Source organism: Trematomus bernacchii, unplaced genomic scaffold (genome assembly GCF_902827165.1).
Source record: "Trematomus bernacchii unplaced genomic scaffold, fTreBer1.1, whole genome shotgun sequence".
Taxonomy (NCBI): domain Eukaryota; kingdom Metazoa; phylum Chordata; class Actinopteri; order Perciformes; family Nototheniidae; genus Trematomus; species Trematomus bernacchii.
Genome location: NW_022987739.1, coordinates 5,050,060 through 5,076,965, shown reverse-complemented (window position 1 = coordinate 5,076,965; position 26,906 = coordinate 5,050,060). Strand labels below are relative to the sequence as shown.

General features: G+C 39.9%; 2 protein-coding genes across 2 annotated transcripts in view; one reads left to right on the top strand and one right to left on the bottom strand.

The window, feature by feature from the left end:
• hcn2b (hyperpolarization activated cyclic nucleotide-gated potassium channel 2b) overlaps positions 1 to 15,503 on the top strand; it is a 36,135-nt gene extending 20,632 nt beyond the window's left edge. The window contains exons 5-8 of the mRNA XM_034147504.1: positions 4,969 to 5,115; positions 5,623 to 5,863; positions 10,306 to 10,470; positions 14,098 to 15,503. Coding sequence (XP_034003395.1) covers positions 4,969 to 5,115; positions 5,623 to 5,863; positions 10,306 to 10,470; positions 14,098 to 15,065 — 1,521 coding nt within the window. The 3' untranslated portion in view covers positions 15,066 to 15,503. The remainder of the gene's footprint in view (positions 1 to 4,968; positions 5,116 to 5,622; positions 5,864 to 10,305; positions 10,471 to 14,097) is intronic.
• An 8,190-nt stretch (positions 15,504 to 23,693) lies between these two features.
• The window catches only part of polrmt (polymerase (RNA) mitochondrial (DNA directed)), a 53,247-nt gene continuing 50,034 nt past the window's right edge, over positions 23,694 to 26,906 (bottom strand). The window contains exon 21 of the mRNA XM_034147781.1: positions 23,694 to 25,456. Coding sequence (XP_034003672.1) covers positions 25,407 to 25,456 — 50 coding nt within the window. The 3' untranslated portion in view covers positions 23,694 to 25,406. The remainder of the gene's footprint in view (positions 25,457 to 26,906) is intronic.

Below are 26,906 nucleotides of genomic sequence, written 5' to 3'. Positions count from 1 at the left end.
ACACACACACACACACACACACACACACACACACACACACACACACACACACACACACACACACACAGATAGGACTTGTCACATCCTGAGCCCTGATGCTCAGTGACATGGCACATTAATGGGAAGGCCAATTCAATTTCTCCCTTCCCTCTGTGGCAGCTTACAGTGACAGCCATGCCTCACGATGGTAGCCACCAACTCGGGGCTTTATGTCCCATAAAAAAACGTCTGTGCTGCCCCTTAACTTAGTCCACAGGCGGAGAGGAACAGATTGGATTTCAGAAATGTAATGCAATGGTAGTGTTACACAAGTGCTGCAAGATGATCTAAGTATAGTCTCAACTTCATTCCCCAACCACAAAATCTGATTTTACAAAATGGACACTGTATTATAAAGACAGTTGGATGTTATGTGTGTCTAACATGTATTTATTTGAGCTTTTAAACGAAATAAGTCTAATATAGCGAATGTTTGAAGTTCAGCTTCCGAAATGTGCCAACTTTGAGGGTAAATATTCATAGTAGAAGTGAGTATATTGCTATACATTTGAGAATTGGTTTATAGATTAGGTTATTTTTATTAGAGTTTGTTTGTGGGTTATTCAGTGTGACTCAGAGCATCATAATGAACGGTTCAGGAGATCAGACCCCTCATCTCTCTCCCATGTTCCCTTTTAGATCATAGCCATGTGCTAACACAGCATGCATTATGGATTCCCACAATATATATTTTCTTCTTTTTATTCGATTTCCAGCCAAAAATAATTAAAAGTAGTAAGTGTAGGGGAAACTTCTGTGTAGCAATGCATTGGGAGTCACCGACTCAGGAAGGAGACACGGTGAGAGTTGGAGCTTTTGATGTCAAACACTGATGGGTTTATTCAGAGTATCGGCCGGAGGATTCACATCACAAGTCAAAGAGTCAGAGGTTCTGACTTCACGGTAGAGTTGCCACGTCAATTCTGAAGAGCCTCTCTCTATGCTAGACCACAGAGAGGTTCACAGAGAGTAATCAACATCTCTGAAGGAGTAGACTAAACAGCTGGGAACACTGAGCCACCTGCGTCCGACACTCATGGCCTCAAAGATTTCACATCTTAGAGTCCACAAACACCGATAAAGAAGTGCCTCAGCGTTCTCACAACAAGTACCCTTCGTGCCAGACAAGTTGACCGGTCACAAACTGGTGACAACAACACATATGGCACCAAGGCCTTTCCTTAAAGGAGATAACAGACGTCAGAGTAGATCATAAAACGTCACAGAGCATAAGGTTAGATATCTAGAAGAATTATTCCTTAACAGTAAGAGTAGATTTTATTTATTTTTTGCAACTTGTGGGCTTTTGACACCCACTCCCATTTAACTGACTTTGAGTGACATGGTCTCTAATCTAAAACTAATGCTGAGAAAATCTGAAAGTCAATAAGACACAGCTCCTTCAGCAACCACTTTTAAAATAGTGGGTTATATATATATATATATAGAGAGAGAGAGAGAGAGAGAGAGAGATAGAGAGAGAGAGAGAGAGAGAGAGAGAGAGAGAGAGAGAGAGATAGAGAGAGATATAGAGAGAGAGAGAGAGAGAGAGAGATAGAGAGAGAGAGAGAGAGAGAGAGAGATCTACCAGATAGATAGATTAGACTAACATTATATATAAGTCTCTATGAGAGAGAGATAGATGTCATTTCAGTTTAACAGAGACTGCCTCACACTGAATCCTGGGGCAGGAAACATTTATTGGAAGCCTCCCAGTTTACCCCCAGGCTCGATTAAATAATCTGTATTCTCTGGACGGTGGCTGGATCTTTAATTGTTACTGACACACGGCAAATGGGAAGGACTTTGTGAAGTTTAAGGGAAATTGCTTAAGTCTTTTTCTTGGTGAGTTAGGGAAACACACATTTGGGGAATCCCCTCTCATGTCCTTACCTTTTTATTTGAAAAGAAAGTTCAGTTTTCCTGTATAATGTCTCAACCATCAAGATGTGTTCAAAATGTGTGAACATGGTTGAAGATGAAGTAATGAAGTAAGGGTTCATTTTGCGCTGCCATGGCTTTTCGTGCTAAATAAACCATGGACAGAGGCAATTAATTAAGACTGAATGAGATGAGATTAAAATTGGTTTACGTAAGAAGGAAGAAGATGCCTTTAATTGTTTTGCAAATGTAATTTAATGATGTGGTTCATTAAAGTAAGTGATACACTAGGATTTTCATGTTGTCATGTAAGAGGCAATGCGGTTCTGTTTGCATGTGTCTTCATTGTGTAGTACATATATAAATCACAATGGAGAACAGTAAGATACTTGGCAATTATTAGGCAAAAGTGTTTAAAAGAGATAGGGAAATGAAAAGAGTGTGAGGAATGTGAATTTAAAGCGGAAAGAGAAGGATTAAAGGAGATGGAGTTTATAGTTGTTTAATTAAAAATAAATTACGTTTCCCTGAAAATAAGGACGTATATCACTCTCTTTCACCAATGCTGCAACTCTTACATAAAAGCCAGTTTTCTCTCCCACTGCTTTATATTATGCAGGATAATCCTACTGTATGGAAACAACATTAATGCTGCCCTACCATGACAGCCAGTGTGTCCTGTAGAAAGGATAATGTGATTTACCGTGACACCAAAGGCACCAGGGTCAAGCCTTCATTTCCCCCTCTAACCCATATGTCACCTTACGGTGTGACACAATGTAATTTCCTGTACAGAGAGCCACCCTATAGTATGTACGTGTCATCGACTGATACAAGCAAGGTCATTGTCATACAGGGTGTGTCCACATTAATCCTGATTGGCTGTACTCACAGGCAGGAATGATTTGGCTCTCTAGAAAAGATTTATTTTATATCTGCTTATATTGGCCATCCAGGGACTTAACGATATACAGATATGTGCCAAATGAAAGTAAAAAAAAAAATAAAGTGTTGAGTTATCACAAGCCATTGACAGAGTGTCCAAGTCTCTAAATTGGTTTTAAAACATTTTTGAATGTATTTCATATTGCCCACTCCTAGGTAAAGGTTGACTGTCATCTAAACTGAATCTGTATGGGTAAAGTTTATCTGACTGATTTCAACAGTAACGTTTTATTTTTGTCATATCTTCTTCGTTGATGTTTTTCTTCAGTCGAGGTTAAAAAAGTATAAACTGACAGCTGTGATAGCTATAACTTCAAAGCAGGAAGGTAAAGGAATGATTACTCTGCTGATTAATATTGCCAAACCACAGGTGGGCTGTAAACAACGACGGCTTTGCTTGACAGGGGGCAATCAATTTCTTTTTCCTTTTACTTCCACTGACAGTAATTGGTACTGCATGACTGTTTGAGCACTGCGTATCAAACCTTAACATTTGAACTCTGCATAGAAGATTTGAGCTGTGTATTGTATCTTTTAGTGCGGTGCTGAACAGACATGGTTCTCCTTTGACCCCTGATTGAAACCTACCACTTATCCAATTGACAGTTTATCCCCCGGAGGGGTGACTCACACTGCTTAACACACACACACATACACTTGGGAGCGAGACAGACCTTACGTAACACTTTAAAGTTGCTCCAACAACAGAGCCACGTTGAGGCACAGCATTGATCACTGTTAAAAAACAGATTTGTGTCCATAAACAGCTCATTTAATCATATTTTTCCTGCTTGTATGTTATATACTTGTGAGTCTGATTCTGATATAAAAAGGAAGTTCACAGCACTAGTTAAGTTTGGATTAGATCAGCGATCAGATTTGACTTATTGTCATTGCATAAAGTACAGAGACAATGAAATGCAGTTAGCTTAGCATCAAATCAGAAATGCAAAACAGCAGTTAAGCGCATCGTATAGTGTGATTTAAGTTAAATAGTATGACATGTATAAAAAAGCCAAAGGGGTTGTCTTGTTGGCTTGTTGTTCTAAAACAGAAACCATGTGTCCATTTCTCCCCTCAGGGTGTTGATGTTATACGTAGCATATATATTTTCTGTTTACATTGGAAGGTGTTGTTGTGTGAAATCGCAATAAATGGCCCCATCTTCCCGGTATAAATAAAGCCTAGCAAAGGGCCGTTGGTGTACAGTGTATGTGAAGCTTCATTCCCCAATTCACACAGTGCCATGCAATTCCACCTCTCAGCAGAAGCTGTACAGTATATCCAGCTGCTGTTTTCACAGGGAATCCAGGCATGAAATGCGTTATGGAGCGGCATAATGAGTTGAGGGAAGTGAACACTCAGGGTGCATGTGATGCAGATAAACATAACGGTGGCGAATATGTGATGGTTTGAATCATATGGGTGAGCAGACATGATGCGCTGCTGCCAGCCAACCTCCATATACTGCTCTTTTTTTTCTATCCACATAGTAACATATTTATCAACTCCAACATAAATAACAAACATCTTCCTTTCTCAGTAACCCGAGTACACAAATGCCCACTGTTCTGTTAAATTATTTACCTATGTATTTTTTACTCAATTTACCAGATCATGGATGAGTTGTCATGAACTCATGAAAACACATAACAATAATATATATTTTCCATTTCAAAGCCTGATAATATGAACTGTATGTTCGGCCCTTCAAAATAAAACATTTAGTCACACCAAAGTTTGTGGATAGGATGTACAATAGCAGTGTCTTCCTCCTCTGAACACAGTAGAGCGTGTGAGCTGTCATGTTTCTTTGACAGCTTCATCACAGTTTTCCTCACATAGCTACAAGTTATAAATGGGTCACAGGATCTTCATGTATGCAGAGCTGTACATCCCAGTATGGCACACATGAAAGCTACAGCTGGTGATTGAGGAAAAGTATTTTGGGTATAAATGAGAAGTGAGTGGTGTGCCTACAGCTGCAAAGTAGGACATACTTCAAAACGTTTCCCGCCACAATTAACAATAGAGATGCTGAATTTTGATTTCATTGATTTGTGCTTCTGTTTCTCCTCACCTCTTTCTCTCTCCATCCTACAGTACAAACAAGTGGAGCAGTACATGTCGTTCCACAAGCTACCAGCAGACTTCCGACAGAAAATCCATGACTACTACGAGCACAGATACCAGGGCAAGATGTTTGACGAAGAGAGCATCCTGGAGGAGCTAAATGAGCCTCTGCGCCAGGTACCAACACAGCAAAGCATAATGTGCTCATTCACCAACAAACACACAGCTTTATCCAACCTTCTCTGCATTGATTTAGTTATAAACCTTTTGTTATTTACTTTCTTAAAGAATGGACTTAATATTTCCATTCACCCAAAAGTTGTTTTTCCTGCTGCCAATATATATTGTTTACTGCAGTAAGCAATTCCCTCGTGCTTCAAGGACACTTCAGGTAACAGAAAATAAAGAGAAAACTCAAATGGAGAAAATTAATGATATCTTACAATCATGTGTTTACCCAGAACATATTGTGAAATCAACAGTTTTATAAGTTGTTCTTCCTGAGATGCCAATGCAAAATACTCCTTAATGCTAAATCATCTATTCTCCACAACAGAACATTGCAATTGATTTTGGTATTCATGCTGTGTAACCTCTAAACATTGCTGCATAGAAAACACATGCATGCCTACCAATCCCTTACCCTGACATTATGATCCACCGCTGTTTCCTCTTTCAATTTAGGAAATCGTCAACTTTAACTGCCGTAAGCTGGTGGCTTCCATGCCGCTGTTTGCCAATGCTGATCCCAACTTTGTGACAGCCATGCTGACCAAGCTGAGGTTTGAGGTCTTCCAGCCTTTGGACTACATCATCAGAGAGGGCACCATCGGCAAGAAGATGTACTTCATCCAGCACGGCGTGGTCAGCGTCCTCACCAAGGGGAGCATCGGCATGAAGCTGATGGACGGATCCTACTTTGGAGGTATGTCACTGACTCCGTCATCTTAGTATCATCAGACGCTGCTCTATTTTCATTTTTCCATTTCGTTCTGTTCCGTTCTGTTCCGTTCTGTTCCGTTCTGTTCCATTCTGTTCCATTCTGCTCCATTCTGTTCTATTCTGTTCCATTCTGTTCCGTTCTGTTCCATTCTGTTCCGTTCTGTTCTATTCTGTTCCGTTCTGTTCCGTTCTGTTCCATTCTGTTCCATTCTGTTCCGTTCTGTTCTGTTCTGTTCTATTCTGTTCCATTCTGTTCCATTCTGTTCCATTCTGCTCCATTCTGTTCTATTCTGTTCCATTCTGTTCCGTTCTGTTCCGTTCTGTTCTATTCTGTTCCATTCTGTTCCATTCTGTTCCATTCTGTTCCATTCTGCTCCATTCTGTTCTATTCTGTTCCATTCGGTTCTATTCCGTTCCATTCCGTTCCATTCCGTTCTATTCCGTTCCATTCCGTTCCATTCGGTTCTATTCCGTTCCGTTCTGTTCCGTTCTGTTCCGTTCTGTTCCGTTCTGTTCCGTTCTGTTCTATTCTGTTCCATTCCGTTCTATTCTGTTCCATTCTGCTCCATTCTGTTCCATTCTGTTCCATTCTGTTCTATTCTGTTCCATTCTGTTCCATTCTGTTCCGTTCTGTTCTATTCTGTTCCATTCGGTTCCGTTCTGTTCCGTTCTGTTCTATTCTGTTCCATTCTGTTCCGTTCTGTTCTATTCTGTTCCATTCTGTTCCGTTCTGTTCTATTCTGCTCCATTCTGTTCTATTCTGTTCCATTCTGTTCCATTCTGTTCCATTCGGTTCTATTCTATTCAATTTAGTTCTGTTCTATTCTATTTCTATCATATCATATTCTATTCCATTCTATTCTATGCTTCCAGGCATGTGTAATTGGAGACCCAGTGGAATCCACGTCAGTAATATCACAGATGTGTGTTTACTATACAGATATAAAGTAAAAACTCAGTGTTACCTCAGCCTCCTCTGTCCCATTTTCCCAGGCTGTCTTTTGCTGTTTGTAAACATGTTAGTTTTGTGTTTCTGTTGCCAACCATAAACACGCATTCCTGAGTGAGTTCATGGGTTTGGGCTGCGTGTTTTTACATCTGGTGACCACAGATGCCTGGCAGTTATGTTGCTGTTATGCTGCCCAGGGCGCTGTTGGAGAGGCACAAACACAGGGGGACACACACATCACACACACATCAAACATACACACTAATAACAGCCAATTAGCACAGCACAACAGCTATGGCAGGGCTATTTGTAATGTCAAGCAAACATTTTTCATGAAGGGAAATCACAGGTCTCCCTTCACATAACTTGCATTGCTTGGAGTGAGGAGACAACATAACCCCCGCAGTGTGTTTGTGGTAAAATATCTCAATTAGTAAGTAGCAGTAAGAACATGGTGATGTCAGGTCAAACATGCCCTGAGCTCCAAATCCTATTTTTAGACTTTAGCTCTGTTGACATGAGTGATTATAAACATCAGGTCGCAGTAGTACAGTATTATATACTATCTATATTGCCTTTAACATTTCTTGGCCTAAACTGAATTTCTATCCACATTATCCTTTGCTAAATTTGTAAATTATTTGCATAAATAGATTAAGAAAAAAGCCAGAGTTTTGTAAACAGTTTTCTATGGCTTTAAAAGCAGCTGAATCTGCAGACTAGACTTTGGCTACTTTTATAAAATGGCTGTCTGGCAGAACAATGCACTTCATTGGTTCATTAAACATCTGCTTGTGTACAGTTCATCTTGTAATTCAAACCTTTATTTTGACAATATAACAGATGGAGGAGCTTATGTGTTTCACTGATTATCTATAAACACATATATATTTCAGAATAAGAGTAGAACTGGGTTAAGAATATTGTTGTATTTGTAGCAGAAAAAGGTTTTCCTGGGAACATAAAAGGAAAAACAACTGTAAAGAAACATCATATTTAAGGATGATAGCTACTCTGCTACAAATGGTTACCAAGTGGTTTGAAAAGGTTTTTTAATTAAGTGGTTTAATTAGAATAATATTCTCTCCCAGCACGTCCTACTAATGATAACAAATGGATGTGTTATGTAGCAGGAATATATAATATCCCAATATCCCAAGTGACAATTTATGAAAAGACGTCTGGGGCTTCTTGTGGATCTGAGGAGAGTTTCTTCCACAACTCCGAACTTTATAATACTAAAAACCTTAAACTTTAGTAAGAAAGAAAACGTAGAAAGGTTATTTTTTTCAATGACTTGTACCTTATTTGACTACGATCTTTATTCAGTATCACCAACGTGTTAATCAATAGACTGAGTACTGGTATGAGCACACACCCTGTTTGAAATGCGTCATACCCTTTTACTTACATTACCGCAGTTGACCATGAGGTACAGAACATACAGTAAGAGGTAGAGCGTCTATCTGCGTATGCTATTAATTATTAATCTACAGAGGAACTATAAATCCTTTATCAGACAGGCAGAAAACATGGTCACACTCTAGGTTACCCTTTATTGATCCCTGGATTAAAAGCTGTAACCTGACTCATAGTCAGTGAATGTAGGCGTTTATGAATGAACTGTATGCACAGAATCTGTTGTATAGAGACGGGGATTGTGTTAATTTCTAAAGATTGACACACTGAAAGCTGTTGCATAGATCCTATCAACACTTACAACTTTTTTTGCCTTTGAAAAAGATGGAAATGTTGGAAAATACACTATATTTCTTATTGCCAAGATAGAGATGATAATGATAATACCATCCTTATGTGTGTACATTAAATATGAAGCTAGTGCCAACAGATGGTTAGCTTAGCTTAGCACAACAAATGAAAACAGCTAGCCCGACTGTTAAATGTTGCCATCTAACTCTTTTATATGAAAGAAATTAAGCATATTTCCCAAAATGTCAACCCAGTCCTCTAATGAACATTGCAAGGCTCCACAGCAATGGTTGCCAGGTTGCCATTGTTAACAAATTCTTGAACTTTGGTTGCTATCAGTGAACACCACATAAGAATGTTATTTTAGTTCAAAGATTAAAGTCAGAATTCTGAGCAAAAGGTCAGAATACTCGCAGAAATCTCATTTAAAATATTGGGAAAAACCCTTATCTTCTTCCATATGTTACTGTAATGAAGCTTTGATTATTTTATTTCATACTTTCATTACGTATAACAGCACAGTGTCTTAATCATTAATCATGGACTAAAAATCCATATTATCATTTTTGGCAACCAAAAGTGATTGCCTGGTTGTCAATCGTGCAAACTATTTTAAAAGTTAGTGTTGAGCTCTGTAATATTTTAGTCGTATTGTATATTTAAATACTTTCCAATGACATGTTTGTGTGTCTACTTTTGTTCTGATGCCGCCTTGGTTTGCTTTGTGCATCTGGAGACATCACAGTCACGAACAGACAGTCACAGTGCATTCCACTGTAGCACCTCTACTCATGTCCTTAATGTAGTCTCCTCGTGTTTCGTTATTTTTCTCCCTTTCCCCACAAATAGTCAGAGGTGGTCGACCTTTCATGGGAGTTAAAAGAGGGCATATAGTTGTCAAGACAACCATGGGAGCAACAAGGGGAACAACTGAATGTAATGAAGCTCAGCTGAACATCTCCAAATATAGAGTGTGATCCCTTCACACAGCTGTCAGCACAGTGGAGGACATATTCAGTTTTACTGTCAGTGGATCAACCTGGCTACACACAGCCTCCAGAGGTGGGAAGTACTGGAGTACAAATACTTTGCTACTGTACTTAAGTACATTTTTCTGGTATCACTACTTTACTCCACTACTTATTTTTCTGACGACTTTTTACTTTTACTTCTTACATTTTGAACACAAATACCTGTACTTTCTACTTCTTACATTTTCAAAACAGGCTGGTTACTTTTTTTAATCTGTGTTTGGTGGCATGATCATTATTATTTAGAGTCATTGCGTGCCTATTGATTTGAACACGATCCGTGTATCCATCATTTCCTGGTCTTCTCTAAAGAAGAGGGACCAATGAGAACTTTGTCATGTTGCCGTTGTTAAGCATGGAAACATTCATTATCTAACAATGACATTATTGTTCTATTGATATAAAGGGAGGTCAGGTACTCTTTAAAATAGTTGGTAGTTATGGGTTCTTTTTACTTAAGTACATTTCGAAGCCCATACTTCTTTACTTTTACTTGAGTAAAGAAGTTAATTCAGTACTTGAGTAAAGGATGTGTGTACTTTTGCCATCTCTGACAACCTCTGAGCACCTGTACCACTTCTGATCACACATTAGCTCAAAGCCTAGAGTTCTGGGATGTCAGTTTCAGACGGATTTATATCATCTATGTTCTTTTCTCTGGCACTGACAGTCTGAAAACTGTCACTTTTGTTTGATCTGATCATCTCCTGTCTGCTCTCTCTCTCACCTCTCCAGAGATCTGTCTGCTGACCCGTGGCAGACGGACGGCCAGCGTGCGAGCGGACACCTACTGCCGCCTGTACTCGCTCTCTGTGGACAACTTCAACGAGGTGCTGGAGGAGTATCCCATGATGAGGAGGGCCTTTGAGACGGTTGCCATTGACAGATTGGACAGGATAGGTAAGAAGGCCAACTTGATTTGTAACGGCACAAATAAAGTTAACTTTATCTGATTTCTTTAACTCAGTGTTTCTTCACAATTTACTACTGTCCCCAAAATGACATATGGTTTAGTTAATTTTTTTCGGGTCCATCTGGCCAGAAGATGCACACTTTGACATTATTGTTCTCAGATCTCAATCACAAAAAAAATCAATTTCATTTTTCCATTCAGACCAAATGTATGAAATGTTTCTTGGGAGATTTAGTCACGGATAATGAGCATTACGCCTCACTGATAAAAGCCACAGGTATGGTGTCTATATAGGCATATGAGTCATTCATAAGATGAAATGAGGCATAATGGAAATGTATTCATTCATTAACTTGATGTCTCTGTCAAAAACACTGCACTACCTGACAGCTGTGACCCACTGTGGGAATGATCTTCAGAGAGGAGTCGATGGTGAAAATGTATTCATGGCTGTGAATCCTTTATTATGCGGTTTCTTGGGCATAAATCGGTCATGAAAATGGAAGACTTCCTGTGGATATCTGCCATTTTGCCAACTGTTATTTAACATACCGTGAGGGACACTTATGACTATCATGGCAGAAACCACTGAGCAAGATTATAGTTTGAACCTCTGTAATATTTCTAGATGAATGGACTGATTTGTTATAAGTGATCACTCAGCAGAGACTCTGTCTGAACGCTGAATCACATACGCACTTAAACGTGCACAAAGACTGATTTTTCTTTGAATCCGCGGTCGAGATTCACATTGAGAGATGCAAACTTCTCTACAATATCGGCTCAGTTAAATCTGCATTTCTTTTAATGACATTTGGTTTGTTTCAGATATTATCAGTCTGCATGTCCCAGAGAATGTTGTGGCTGTTCAGAAGAGTAATGTTTTGTCACATAATGTACTGTCACATTTGAAAAAAATGTTTTATTTTATTTTTTTAAATCTGTTAAAGGGGCCCTATTTAGATTTTTGGGGATTTTCCATTTCCTGTTGTGTGTTTTATAGGTTTTGTTTATGTGAATGGTCTGCAAAGGCTCTGGGCTCTGGTTTCAGACAGAGGGTGAAAAGAGGTGCTGAAGCACAGGCAGTATGAGAACAATTTGAACAATAAAGCATTCGTCAACATTCCAGTAGAGGCACAAAATACAAATATGAACCTACAAATTAGCATAATAGGGACCCTTTAATAATCTACAAAGTTACGGTCCATTTAGTAACAAAATCTACATTTAATACAATATACATTGCATTGGTTTACTAGCGCACCAATATGGCGGATGCAAAGACGCATGGTGGCGACAATTATCAGCCCCCAATTATTTTCTTTGTCTGTTCCCTGAAGCCGTTTGTTAACAAGTCTACGCAAACTTGTTATTTTTTCTTCACAATGCGAACAACTTTCCCCTCCCTTAACACCCCCCAATGTCAGTCATGCTGTTGATGTCAAATCCACCCTGTCACATGACCACACTTCACATATTTACAAAAGCCCTGGTCAGCCACCTGCCAGCTGTTGCCATAGCAGCCAGATTCCACACATGAGCAGCCTCCATTCAGCCAGCTCACATATTTTAGGGGGGAGACTGACGTGTGTGCTCCAGGACACAACCACCGACCAAGTATTCCCACTGGGCTCCTTGTGCACTTGATGAATATTAATCACTGATAATGTGTACTTTCGTTTGGCTTTGTCAATGGTGTAAGTTATAAAGCCTCTGTATCAAACACACAGAAGGCTGTCAGAAGATACAAATATGACATTTAAATACAGACTTTCTAATACATTTCAGATGCTTTGTTCCTTTCATAGTAAGAAAAGATTGTTGATGCATCTCCATAAGGTCTTAAGTGTGGAATAAGTCACAGTTAAGATTTTCCATTGAGCATCTGTGACCAGGATGGCTTATTCAGTTCAACCTGAAGGAGCATCATTATTCACTATTCTGATGGAACCAGGCTTGCTCCAACAGCAGCCATTTATACATTTGAACAAAAACTCCATATAGAGAGCGGCTAATCCCTTGTGCATTGTCTTCATACACTTAATGCATCGCATTGTAAACAGTGTCACACAAGATCAGCAGAATAAGCAGTATTGCTGTGATTTAAAGCGGGATGGAGGTGTTACTTGATAATGAATAGGCAATGCAACTGATATGTGAGCTTACGAGCTAAAGCCTAACACCTGCTCATTGGCTCTGACTTCTGAAAGGCTGATAGCTTAATGAAACTCTGCATTGGTGCCACATGTGTGTCTACCTAACAGCATGTCCTTGTCAACACACCCTTGAAGTGCCAGCAGAGAGTTATTGTTCTTATATGTTGTCTTTGGCCTCTGTTTGCCCTTCATGGTTTGGTCAAATGTTGCTGCATCTCAACTGTGAACCAAGAACAAGGCCCAATTATCTACGAGGAATATCTAGAATTAATCCTTGACCAAAAACTCTCTCAAAGTTAGACCGGGGCCTTTCCAGGCTGCAGCACAGCAAAAGAGGATTCTTCTGCCTCCTTCCTGTCGTTATAGTGGACCTCATCACAAAAACCTCGATGGCCAACCGTGTGAGTTTTTTTCGGCCACAGATGGATCTCACGCAATCTTGCAGGGAGTCATGGCAGTCTGGATCTGCCTACTCCCATCTTCCTCCTTCTGGCCCTGCGGATGACTGTGCGAGAGAGAAACAAGTTCATCAGCGACCTTTTTGACCTCTTTGTTAAATGTGTATCACTCAGGCTGTTGTAATGACTAACAGCCTGGCTTCAAAGCCAGCTCCCTAAACCACCTGCTGCATCAGAGAATCTTGGAACAGCCCCTCTTCAACTCCAAGTTACAGCAGATGGTGGATCATCTATGTTCAGCTCAAAAGGCCAACAAGCAGCTGATATCTGCTCTTTGATCCCAAGCGTCTTCCCCCTGCAGTGCTTGTTAAGCCCTGCGATTGGCCTTTAGCGCCATAATCGTCATTGGCCGTCTGCTTGAAGTATTACAACTTGCAAGTGGAAGAAGAGCGCCTGCATAAGTGTATGAATGTTTATGCAGAAGTGTCGAGATCATACCAGTTATGCAAGTAAAATGTGTCTCAAGCATCTGATCAGGCATTTTTTTATCTTCCCCACAATTAGAGCCAGCACCAGTCATTTCTAACAACATGAGCACAATACAAGAGAACCTGTAATCACCTACAGGAAGTATATCCATAGAGGCACACATAAACAGATGTGTTGGCAACAGAAAAGCTCTCTCACTTTGTCATCTAAGTGAGTCTGCAGAAACCCAAGCAGGCACACACATGAGCCCTGTGATGGGGATATAGTGAGTCAGTGTGAAGAGGATGCTCTTTATTTCTCTCTCTGTCTTTGTTGCTTGTGTTTGTCAGTGATGGATTTTGTGTTCGGAGGAAACGGTGGATAGTTCTATATTTAGACTCCTTTCTCCACCGTCACCGGGAATAGAATTAAGTATAAAGGTAAATGGTGATGATGTTTTTTCTGTGTCAAACAGACGCTGAGACTAAGAGAAGGTAGAATAATGCGACCTGACTTTGCTTGTACAACTAAAGCTGTTTTTCTCTTAGCAAACAATCAAATAAACCTACATGCTGTGTCCTTGTCATTGCAGGCAAGAAGAATTCAATCCTGATGCACAAAGTTCAGCATGACCTGAACTCAGGGGTCTTCAACAACCGCGAGAACGAGATGATCCAGGAGATAGTTAAATATGACCGGGAGATGGTTCAGCAGGTTGACGTTCCACGGCCGCGGGCCATGTCCATGACGCCTCCTCTTCACGGCGGCATCTTTGATTCTCCGAGCTCCTCCTCGCGTCCTCAGAATTCAGCGATCGCCACTCTGCAGCAGGCCGTAGCCATGAACTTTTGTGCCCCTGTGCAAGGTAACTCGATGGGAGGGGGGACCCTGCAGTCGCCCAGGATGGTGAGGAGATTCCAGGTGCTGGAGAGTGTGCCCAGCCCAGTTTCAGCCTCTCCCCTGCAGTCTCAGTTCCTCCCCGCTGGTGCCTTCGCCCCCGCCCTGGCCAGCCCCTCGGTCCAGAGCCCGCTGGCACTCGGAAGACGATCTTTCCAGTTCGGCTCCAGCATGGCCGGCCCCCCCTCGGGCTCCCAGCTCTCTCTGACCCAGCAGCACATGACCAGCCCCGCACACCGGCCCAGCTCACACGAGAGTACTCATTCCCTGCAAATGGGCGTTTTAAACCAAGACGCCAGGGCACTGTCAGCCTCTCAGCCCTCACTGCCTCACGAGGGGGCGCAACAAGGTGCCCCAAGCCCCCCCCAGTCCACAAGAGTCTCCTCCACTTCTATTGGCCCCCCTCAGATAACATCGGGTCACACAGGGGTACGTAGCGCTATACCACATAGGGTGGTGCTGCCCCACCAGATGTCTGTGGGGGCTTTCCCTGCAGTATCCCTGCCTGGGTCTGCGCAGGGTTTTGGGGCCGGTGCAGGGCTGGCAGTAGGGGGTGCGGTAACAGGTCTGGGGGACTCGGGGTTACCCAAGAAGGACCCTATCGGGAGCCTTCCTGAGACAGACCACATCAATGTCAGATCCAGGCTTTCCTCAAACTTGTGATCTTAATTCAACTCTTCTAGTGGAGTGACTCTAATGAGGGGCTGGACTGCAGGAGCACGGGGGGGGTTTCTGCTCTCTCTCCCACAATCTGCTCAAGTTTGACTATCCGAATGTATGAATGATAAGTGAGTGGAAGCAGGGAGAATCCATTTGGAGACTGTTCTAACTCATTGAGTTGTTTCTACTCACAGACTGTATAGTTGCACAGTAACGTAGCATCCTCCCTTCTCCAACGTCTGTATTTACTGTGTTTCACAACATAGTCAACAACATACTGTATCCTCTTTATTATCCTTTCATCCACGTCATGTAATGCAAACTTGTGGTCGGGTGGATCGGACTAAAAGAAATCAGGGACCTGCTTCAGATATCAGAAGTTGGATGCTACTGTATCTACTATATTATGTGGGCTGGCTGTAGAAGACGATCATCTCACAAAGGTACAATTATTGTAGTTTTTGTAAAGAAACCTAAAAAGTTTGAACATTAAAAGGGTGTTTTTCTTATATTTCTTAAGACTATAGACTATTTGTAAGCACAAATTGGACAATATTCCAATATGACCTTATTATAAGTATTTCCAGCCATATTATTCCCAGACTATTGATATGAATACCATTATTTACAAATCAAACCCTGATTTTTGTAATCTAGTTGGCCTCTTTTGTAAGTCTCCCCTGCCCATGATAGTCCCCACACATAATTATGTGAGACCCTCGGACAGACAATTAATAACCTTCATACTAAAAGTACAGCTGTGGAACAAAATGTCTATTTCCAGCCAAGCCATCGATCTCTACAGGACATTTCAGCTTGTTTGTTTAATTTAAAGTTGCGTCAATCAATATTTTTTATATCAACAATGAATAAAATGACTAAGGTACCAGGTTAAGGGAGTTCCTTGTAGTGATGAACCAAAAGAGAGGGATCTGTATCTCCATTGATAGCAACAATCTTTGGGTTTAGAGCCCATAGATTTGCAGTCTTATCACTCATCAAACCTGTTTTCAGTAGCGCAAGGCAAACGTTTTCAGCAAACTAAAACACATTTGTTGACCCTGCAAATTGAACAAGCAAGAGAATCAGATGTTTCCCTAAGGAGTTGGTATCGACTAAACCAGAATAATATAGATATAAAAACATAGGTGGCCAGAAAGAAGACTCCAGTGGTATTAAAATGTTGCTTGTGTATGCTGAAAGTTATACAATGTCAGCTTGTTTTGTCATTGTTTTTCCATTTTAGTGGCCTAAAATACATTGGTGCAGCTATAAGATTCGTAAATCCAATAAAAATATCCCTGACTCAAAGACACTTTTTCTTGACAGCAGATTATTTAAAGTAATAGTTGAAAGACTGTAGTCACGTGAGTAGTAACAGACCAAGTATTCAAATGTATCTTAGAAATTATTATTCACTGCCAGTTAATTACACAGAATTTTCTACGACTCAAAATGTAAATCCATTCAAACTCGCATAATGACCATGAATCTCATATTTCTTGCAGCAGCAGTTTGGGCAAATTGTTTCTAAGCCAAAGTGAATTCCATACAGATAATGAAACGTGTGCAGAGCTCAGCCTTACTGTAAACGCTACAGCTTCGATCGACAGCCAAGGACAGTGCGGATCATTTGCAGGATGTATATTGCAGCGTGCCTCTGTCATTGACGCCTCAATAAGAGTCCATCAGACGCCGCTGAGTTGTGTCCAAAAGCATTAAAAAGGGAACATTTTGTCCTGAACCTGACATTATACTCACCACATCTCATTAATGCCTGGACCATTACTGGGTAATGACACTGGAAATTGGAATCCCTCCGGTCTGTTCGGGACCGTTATTATTCTCCTTTCATTGGATTTCATATTTCAGTGTCAATGATTTGCATTTTTCGTTTTGCTTAGTTTCAGTCCCTGTGTTGTTATCCACCTTGAGAGTTCCAAATGGGACAAGGTTGAAGGTTTGTAAGTATTTTTATACAGTGTTTTTGAGATCTGTTGTGTTTTTGTTCTATGCCCAAATTATGCCCTTTGGAACCTATTTGAATGCCTTGAAAAAGTATTTATATCGAGGCTTGTTATGGTAATGTTTGACTGAACTTCTCATTGTGTTCTGGAGAGACCGTCTCAGGACAAGAAATTAATTTAGTTACAAAACAACTTTATGGACATTTTTACTTCATTAGAAAGCACACAGTAGAGGAAGATGAAAGGATACGGAAAGGATGAATTGCAAAAAAAACAAATGGCCGGTAGCTAAACCTCATAAGTAACTCCAATGTTCTCAATCAACCCAACACTTTTAATAAAAGCTGAAGAACGAACAAAGTGAAACCAAAGTTTCTTTTTATGTATGCACATGTCTAAAACTGTTGAATCATTCTGACTGAATAAACTAACTAAAAGTACTAATCAGATTATACTACACTTAACACGTTTGGTAATATTGACAGCAATAAGTGTTTGATGAAGATGATGTGGTCAGGTTAAGTTCTGTTTTATTGTTGATGTTGATGGAGGTTCAATATTTTCCCAAACTTCACAAGATTATGTCTAAAGCCTGATTTTGTAGCAGATATTTAGGTTTAAATCTGTACTCTGATTGGTTATTTCTATTTGTCATCATGTAAAGCCGACTATTTATTCAGTTAGCCTAGTTTACTGTTACTGTAGACTTGCTGAAATGAAATCTTTTTAATCTTGGACCAAAAATGCTTACGATCATCTGTTTGGACTCATATTACTTGAAGATGTAATTAAAGCAGAACAAAACCGTTTGCATCACAGAAGATGTATCACTTGTTTTTCTACAGTCGCTCACAGTTTGTATAATACTGCGCCAGATGCTGTGGGTTCTGCATGGTTTCTTCTACTGTGTATGTTTCATTTGTTTATTTATTTTTCTAATCTCCCTCCACAGTTCATTTGCAAATGTTATTTTTTTTTGACGAATGCTACTACTGCTCGATGATTTTGCCTTCTATACTCTTAACCTCTGACATCTAATTAGCATGTTGCCCAGAACCCTTTAAATGCACTTTTCCCTCTTTTTGCAACTTTACAAACACATTTATTAAACATATGTATTATTTATACGTTAATGTAAGCAGCTGTTCACACACATGCGTCAGCTACAACAGAAACAGTCTGTTTGCCACGTTGTGTGCTTTCAAACATTTTCTCCCCCCCCGCCCCGACTCTTTCTTTAGAGATCTCTCTTTTGTGTCTCCAATGTACGGAAGAGGATTAGGGCCACATGGGACATTTTTTTAAAAGATGAACACTTTTTTTTGTTCTGAGTAATAAGCCAGAATTCTGAGAAAAAAATTATTATATATTTTTTCTGAAAATCTCAGAATTCTGACTCTCGTCTCAGAATGTCACTTGTGGTCCTTATCCTCTTCCGTCCCAATCAGCGTCTCCAGAGTTAAAACACCTTCCCGTTCTAAGGAGTCTTTGGGTTAATCCATGGCGGTAAAATATGGAGATCAGGGCGTTTGCATACAAGGGCTGTTCTTCGGATTGAGGGATTATGTTATCCTTACATCTAAAATCATATGATTTCTCTCTTATTGGCCACTAGAGAGTATATGACACAATCTTTATACTATACTTGTTCCTGTACTTAACAGTAACATTTAAAACAGTGATCACTCTGCATTCATCTGTTATTAACTTACATTCAGACTTTTTCGCGTTCTTTCTTTTTCGTTCTTTATGTATTTTTCTTCTTCAATTCTTTACAAAGGGTACAAAGCCAACTCCAATTCATACCTAAACACTACAGACACATGTAGTGTGTGGTCTAGTGTTAACTGATATCTAAACCATTAATAAATAAATATATTCCCCTGTATCTCAGGCAGTCGCTGTCAGTGAAATCAGACACTAACAGTGCAGCACAAGTGTTTCTGTGTCAGGGGCCTGATTTTCATTTAGTGGCTTTTTCTAGTTGTCGTATCCCATAACATTAACAACGTGCATATATAGTGCCTAGCATACACTTGTGTCCTTGTGTGGGTGGCTGTAGAAATATTTTTTTTAAGTAAGTTCCTCCTAGTACAATCATTTCTGTCAGTTTTATCTCACTGCAACACGTGAAGAAGATACAATAAATTGTGTTTCAGTACGGAATGATTCCTCTGCTGTGTGTTTAGTGAACACAAATAAGTTATAATAAGTTTGAAAATTCTTATTAGAAGCAGATCATTACTGCAGTAAAGGCATGTGATGGTGAATGTCTCTGCTTTCTGTTAGACATTATATTACAGTGTGTGTCAAAGTTACAAAGGCATATGAATCTCTGTTATAATTGTTTACATACTTATTTAATATAATCTGATTATTTGTCTGCTTATCAATAAAAATGACACTTCAAACTCAGTAAAAGATGAAAATATTTCTCATGCTGAATTTTGGGATTTTTGTTTTGAGTATTTCAATGCTGTCATTATAAAGTTTGACATTTTCAAAGCCTCTTATGTGCCCGTTGTAATTTATTTACATACTGTAACATACTGACATCAATATGTAACACTTGCGTTTCTATTGGCTAACAGTTTAAAACATTGTACGTGATAGGCTAAGGGGCGGGACATCTCTAAGCGGTTGACAACAGAGCCGGCCAGCTAACCAATCAGAGCAGAATGGGCTCTGGTTTCAGACAGAGGGTGAAAAGAGGTGCTGCAGCACAGGCAGTATGAGAAAAATAAAGAGCTTTTTGAACATTAAAGCATAGAGACATGTCCCAGCAGAGGCACAACATACAAATATGAACCTGAATATTTGCATAGTAGGGCCCCTTTAAGACTAACTTATATACATTGTATAAAAGCTATGAAGAGAAAGCTTTTGAAAACCATTTTTGCTCTGTCGTACAGAAAGTGGCGACAACGCTTTTTATAAAATGCTAAAACATCTCAGACATCAAACGTTTCTTGAGTCCATTATTCTTTCATACTTAGGTCTTCTTGATAAGTCAAGAGTGGCATTTTGTCTATACTGCTGGTGTGGCAGCCAGAGTTTTCCCTGCACAGTTGGGACAGATGGTCTCCGAAGGGGAAACTGAAGATTCAAACACTTGAGTGATTTTTCCAATCAAAGCTTAGTGCACATGATGAATCTTCTGTAGATGTAGTACTTGCTACTTTAAAAGTCCAAACTTCCACTTAATCTTATACAAATAAATATCCTAAAGAAGCCTTTTAACATCAAAATAAAAAAGCAAATTCATTGGATCCTAAGTAGGGACTCTGACACGTTTCATCTACGCAGGTCTAGTTCACTGAAGCCTCTCTGAGTCAGGCACCAGATGTGTGAGTACCGTGTGTTTGATGGTTGTTAATCAAGCCATCACTGCCTGTCAGTCAGGATATAGGTCAGACAAAGGAAACTCAAACTGACACACACACACACACACACACACACACACACACACACACACACACACACACACACACACACACACACACACACACACACACACACACACACACACACACACACACACACACACACACACACACACACACACACACACACACACACACACACACACACACACACACACACACACACACACACACACACACTGTACCACCTGTCTCTCTCTCTCTCAAACAGCAGCGCTCCCTCACCCCACTTCCTCTCACCCGCTGACAGAAGGCTCTTGCCCTACATGCCCCCCCCCCCCCCCCCCCCCCACCCCGGGACTGTCTGCTCCCCTGAAAGAGCCGCTGAGTGCCGACCCTCCCTGACTCCGAGGGCCAGGAGATGGCAGGGATAGCCCAGGAGCCTGGCAGGTAATCAAAGCGCTCTGAGAGAGAGTGCTGCAGCTATCTGAGAGCGGTTCCAGCTCTGGTAGAAAGCAACCAACACTTCTACTGTGTTCCCTCTCTCATGATCCTGTGGTGGTAATAACGAGTTTGCTAAAAGCCCCACACTCATATCTCCTCGATGAGATTCACTAACGCAGGTGTGGTGTCATTCTGGGAAATAGCTGCATATGTTGTCGACATTTAATTCAAATGTAATTTAAATGTAAAGCAGACAATATTCCATACTAATATGTCTGCCATGCCAAATAATCATCACTTTCTATTTCTCGTAATGGTGGGTTACAGCGTATCCCAGCATGCTTCAGTTGTGAGACAGGGAAACACCCCCAGTCCTGGTTATCAAAAGGCTAACACAGATAGAGAGGCACTGACATTTCAAGCCTCAAGACAACAACATTCACAACATGAAATGCAAAGAAATAACACCAAAATATTGAGATGTATGGCATTAAAGAAAAGGACTTGAGGCTCTCATGTTTACTGGAGCTTTGCATTATAAACAAATGGGTACAGTGACTTTTTTTGTATTAGTTTGGACACTCTAGTTACTCTATACAGAGTACCCCAATGTTCCTGACCTTGAAAGAAGGAGCATGATGAAACAATCTTAAATCACAGTCCACTTGTTTGTTTTTCCAGAGCTTTCAGCTGCATCCCCCAGTCTTCATCAGCAGCTGATGAAGACGGTTCAAAGGGAATTAGGGGACTTCAAATGTATTCAAATGGCCACACATTTGTTAAAAATCACCTTCTTTTTTGCTAAGCCTACAGTAACGAGTTTAAAGAAAGGAGCATAACATAATATAATAAAATGCAGTATTCTTATTAAGTATTAAATAGAACATTTTACAACAAAACACCTCATACAGTATTATAATTATAGTATGACACAGAGTAGAGGTCAGACAGAGCTTCATTGAATGTTTTAACTGAGTTTATATACCGTAAGATGTATGTCCAGAGACTTTTTAAAGCCTAGGATCTCAATGAATAATAACAAATATTTAGTATTTAAGGCAATTCATATTCAAAAAATCACTTGAAAAAGACAAACAAGGTCAAGAGACATCAGCTTTTACAGAGTCTGATCCATCAGCATAAAACTGTATGGGCTCAAAGAGGGAAAAACTTTTTTTAAAGAAAGTAAATGATAATATTTTCTTCACCTTTGCACTATATTTCCCTGATACAGAAACATCATCAACAGGACATCTCTCAGGAGAGGAGCAGTAATGGAGGCTTTTTGACTACTTCCTGCTACCAGCCGTGCTCCATTAGGGATACTGCAGGTCGGCTCGGTGCAGCTCTCCCATCTGACAGCAGACATCCTTGGAATAACCCCAGAGTAAATGATACAGGCATTAACATTTTGCTGTATGAGCACCTCTGATATCCTGTTTACTTCCTCAGCCAAAGAAAATGGTAGTTTCTGCTCCCGTCATCTCAACATGTATGTTCTCTGACCTGATCCTCTGCACTTACCCTCCATGTGTTCTTCCTTTTTAACTGAAGTACTGCCAGCGTTTTAAAGCTCCTATAGCCGTCCCTGTGGCGCGAGTCGCAGCTATTGATCGAGACACTTATACCTTCAGAATCCATTCATCCATGACCACTCCTTGATATGGAGGTCATGATGTGTTGAAGCCTACAGTATAAGTCATAGACAAGTCATAGTAAAGTAAAAATATCATGTTGTCAAAGGTATATATGTCGTATAAATTCATAAATGGTCATAGTGTAGTATGTCAAAAAAGGCAGAAACTGTCTAATATAGTATGCCATTTAAAGAAGAATAGTATAGTCATGTTATACAAAGATGTCATGACAAATTGAAAGTATATGTAAAAAAAAAAAAGGCATTTTATAATTGGTCATACAAAGAAAAGATTGTAGTTTGAGATAATATGTCCTAAAAAAGTAACTGTGACGATTCATAAAAATATCATAGTATAGTATTTTATGAAAAAAGAGAAGGAAGGAATAATTTGTCATAAAAAAGTCACAGTATAAAAATCCTAAAAAGGTCACATTGCATTCTTTTTTATGATTAGTCATGAAAAATGCATAATTTGTCATAGAAAAGTCATAGTGTGTTATAACATAAAATAAATGTCGTAATTGGTATACCGTAAAAAATAAACAATATTGTATAATCAGTCATAAAAAAGTAATGTTTCAGTACGACATTAAAAAGTGATATTGGCCTACATTTCTCCTCTCAGCCCGGTGTCAGGGCTAAGCTGTGAACTGTGCTCAGTGTGTGTGAAGTGAGATCCTGAGAGATCTTTAAAGCTCTGTCCTTGACACCTGACCTCACAGAGGAGAGGAGACACGCTGCAACGCCGCCACAAAGGACACCTCGGCTTAGTTTGATAGTGGAAGCTTCAGTGTGAAGGACACCGAGTGGCTTCAGCAGCTGAGTTTGGAAAAGTAAAACTCAATAAAAATGGAAATGTAGTGTTTTTGTATCTGTGATGTAAACTTCATTTTGAAACGGCACATACATGCTAAGCCCCAGCTTCATATTTAGCATACAGATGTGAGGGTCATGACTTCTCATCTAACTCTCATCAAGAAAGAAAGACGAGCATTTCCTACACTTTGATACTAACCGCGGTGAGGGTAAATGTGTCTTATGTGAAATACTTTCTAAACAAAAACATTTTTAATAGAAAATTATTTTAGATGTTTCAATATCTTCCATGTCATGTGACCCATTGACCCCCATACACAATACATTGAACATTGTTATGACAGACACCAGTCACAGACTTTTCATTTATATTATTATATTAAATAGAAAACACTTTTCAATAAAGTAACTTAATTTTAAATAATACATTCATTAACATCCTATTAAAAGAGGTGTGTCCTTCTTATCCAGTGTAGTAATACAATTCTGCATGTATTTGAAGTTATTAGTTTACAAGACATGGAAGCTATTCAAAACAAATCAGATATGCCAATAAAGAAAACTTCTACATTTCCATAACCGAAAATCATGTTATAGAAAAATAAAATAAATAAATAAATCAATAACCGTCCTCTGACGTATTAAACGTGATTGTACCTATAATATGGCAATACTAATGGCTGTCCTGACAGAAAGCACATTGAGCATGAATCACATTTAAAAGAGTATTTCAGTGTAAAATCAAGTCATTGGATGGCTGCTGATTTTTACCAAGATGATAAAATAACAGATTATAGTAGCAACTCATTTCCAAAAAATCTGAGCAGCATCTCTTTGTGCATGTCGCTATGCAAATCATCCCAAAAATCTACAGTCTGACCAGCGCACTATTTATGCCCCCTTGAAGATTATTTCCATTTCATTACATTGTCACTCAGCCAGCTTTGTTTGGCTACAATCTACATTTGCCTTTGAACATCAACGGCACCTTTTGTCTGAAACTGCTGTATCGTTCCCAGCAATCATCAGATAGCACTTCTGCTATTTTTACTTCTAGATGTGGCACTGGCCCAGAAAAATAAGATCTGAGTTGATTAGTGAAGCCTGCAAACCCTTTGTGGTGCATCTAAAAGGAGGCCTTCATCTCACGATACACAAAAGATTTGAAATATGCAGATATAACAAAAAAAAATCAGGCTCTCATTCATCCTATTTAAGCACAGTATGAATACCAGCCATTTCTTCGAAACCGCTGAATTAATAAGCAGACATTTTAAGAAAGTTGTTTATTTTAGAGCAATTGTCAGGTGTTTAGTCACTCCTAATAGTGAAGAATCAAGAGTTTCATGTGGCACAATGCTATCCAAGAACCCTTTGACTTATCCCTCCAGATTTCTCCGAGGGTCTGGTATCCCCCGGTTCAGTTTGTCTTTCATTTCCTTTTCAGATGCCTCTTCTTCAAACTTTATAAAACCGCCTACATATCGTGTCAGAGAGCATCCTGCCATCCAGTAAGTGATGGGATCGATGATGAGGTAGGATAGACCAGAGGCAAGTCCACGCTCTGCGGAGGTCCTCACAGCAGGACACACACACACATAATAACACACTTAATCAAACACACAAACACACGCCTCATACTGCATCACTGACAATTACAGTTTATAGGGGGTAAAGTATATAGAGCAGCATAATAGTTGCATAGAGATGCAGTCAGTATGGCTCATGTACACACACACACACACACACACACACACACACACATTTACCTGAATATGGTATTAGCATCCATAATAAAAAGGTCATTTCACTCAATGAGGTCTTTACATTCCTATCGGGTGCTGATTCTCTCATCATTTCGGCTGGATGAGTATTCCTACTTCTCATCCATCCATCCATCAGTCCACTAGTCAGTTAATCAGGCAGGTTCACTGTGTGTTAACGCCTCCAGCAGCTCCCGTCTAGCTGTGGACGAGGATCAATGTCCCGATGTCTGAGGGAGACAAAGCCGGTGAGACCCGGGGGCCGTCAGCCTCCCTGCAGCACTCTGTCGATTTCACTCATTTCCCTCTGCTGGATCGCCCTCATGAGCCTCTCAGCTGAAGAAATAAGTGGATGCTTTCACCTGCTGCAGATCGAAGTCACCTGGAGAGCAAGAGGCGAGGTGTCAGAGCAGGTTTAGGTCTTTGTACAGTAGTTAGAAAAAAAGTACATTTGCATTAAACACAAAACTTAAAAACACTTCAGCAAGCTACATATGCTAACAAAGCTAATTGCTGCAAACTTGCCAGCATTGCATTGTTTAAAACACTGTAACAAACAGTTGGACTGGGACTAGGATAACAATTCATCAAATTCATTAATTGGCAGTATTACTACAAATCTTAAATTATGAGCTCTGTAAGGCTCTAACTCTAGCTAAATGCTAACGTCAGCATGCTAACAGGCTCAGAATGACTACGATAACATGCTGATGTTTATTATCACTATCTTATATTTCGCGTGTTAGCATTCTTACATGTGCCAAATAGAACAAAACACAAAGCAGAGTTAGGATAGGATAAGTTATTTTTTTAATTGGGTCAAACTCAGGAACTTAGATAGAACCTTTTTGTTTCCTAAGCACCAGTAAAATTCCCAAAACTTAATATACTACTTGAATTTTAATATTTGCCCTGGGTGAAGCCCTGGCCTGCACTCTGTGTGCTTTTAGCTTCTCTGTCAGCTGCCTACACCAGCAGAAGCTTCAGCCTGAATTATTGAGGAAAGGACATAAAAAGTTAAGGAATGCTAAAACTGGTAGCAAATGATGTTGAGATGAATGATTTAAATTAATAAGAGGGAGGAACTGATATAAACTGTCTTTTGCTCATTAAAATCAGAAAGATCTCCCAGCAAAGAACTCTAACTTCAATCTACTCCATGCAGTATATTTGCACTTTTGATCACATATGGCTCTGAATTTAGCGTGTAAGAAAGTACTTTATTCGCTTAAACACAGACAAAGTAACATCTAAAAATAAAAGACGTGTTTCAACTTGTATGGTTCTTACAAACTTGCAGCCAACATTTACTAATCAAATAAACCGAAATCCTCATAAAAGCCAGACCCAAGCTGTTAAACACAGTAATGTAAGTCATCAGTGTGTTTTGCAGCATTTTCCCCTCTGTGTGTACAGATCTTCCTGACTCATCGGCTGTCCTGCTGGATCACACACTGAAACCTGATTGACCTCAATAACAAGTTGAGGATGCTTCCTAGTGAAGATCATAGTGGACTTAAATGCATATCTGCCTAGTTTTATATTAGAAACTGAGTACAGTGGACTTTTCCGGGCCACACACACACTGACAGAGGAGGGACACAATTAACAGTAATCAATTTATACAACCCAGCTGTCAGGGCCAAGCAGACAGTCAGTGTACAGATGGAGATGGAGCGAGGGCTTACATAACAGCCAAGCCTCCGTCCAACTGACCAACAGAGCATCACTTCAGAGCTTCACTGGACAACAATAGAGAGACCCTCGCAGTGGCACTCCACTCATGACAAAAGCTTTAAATTCATTTTAGTCGCAATAAATGGCTTTTCCGG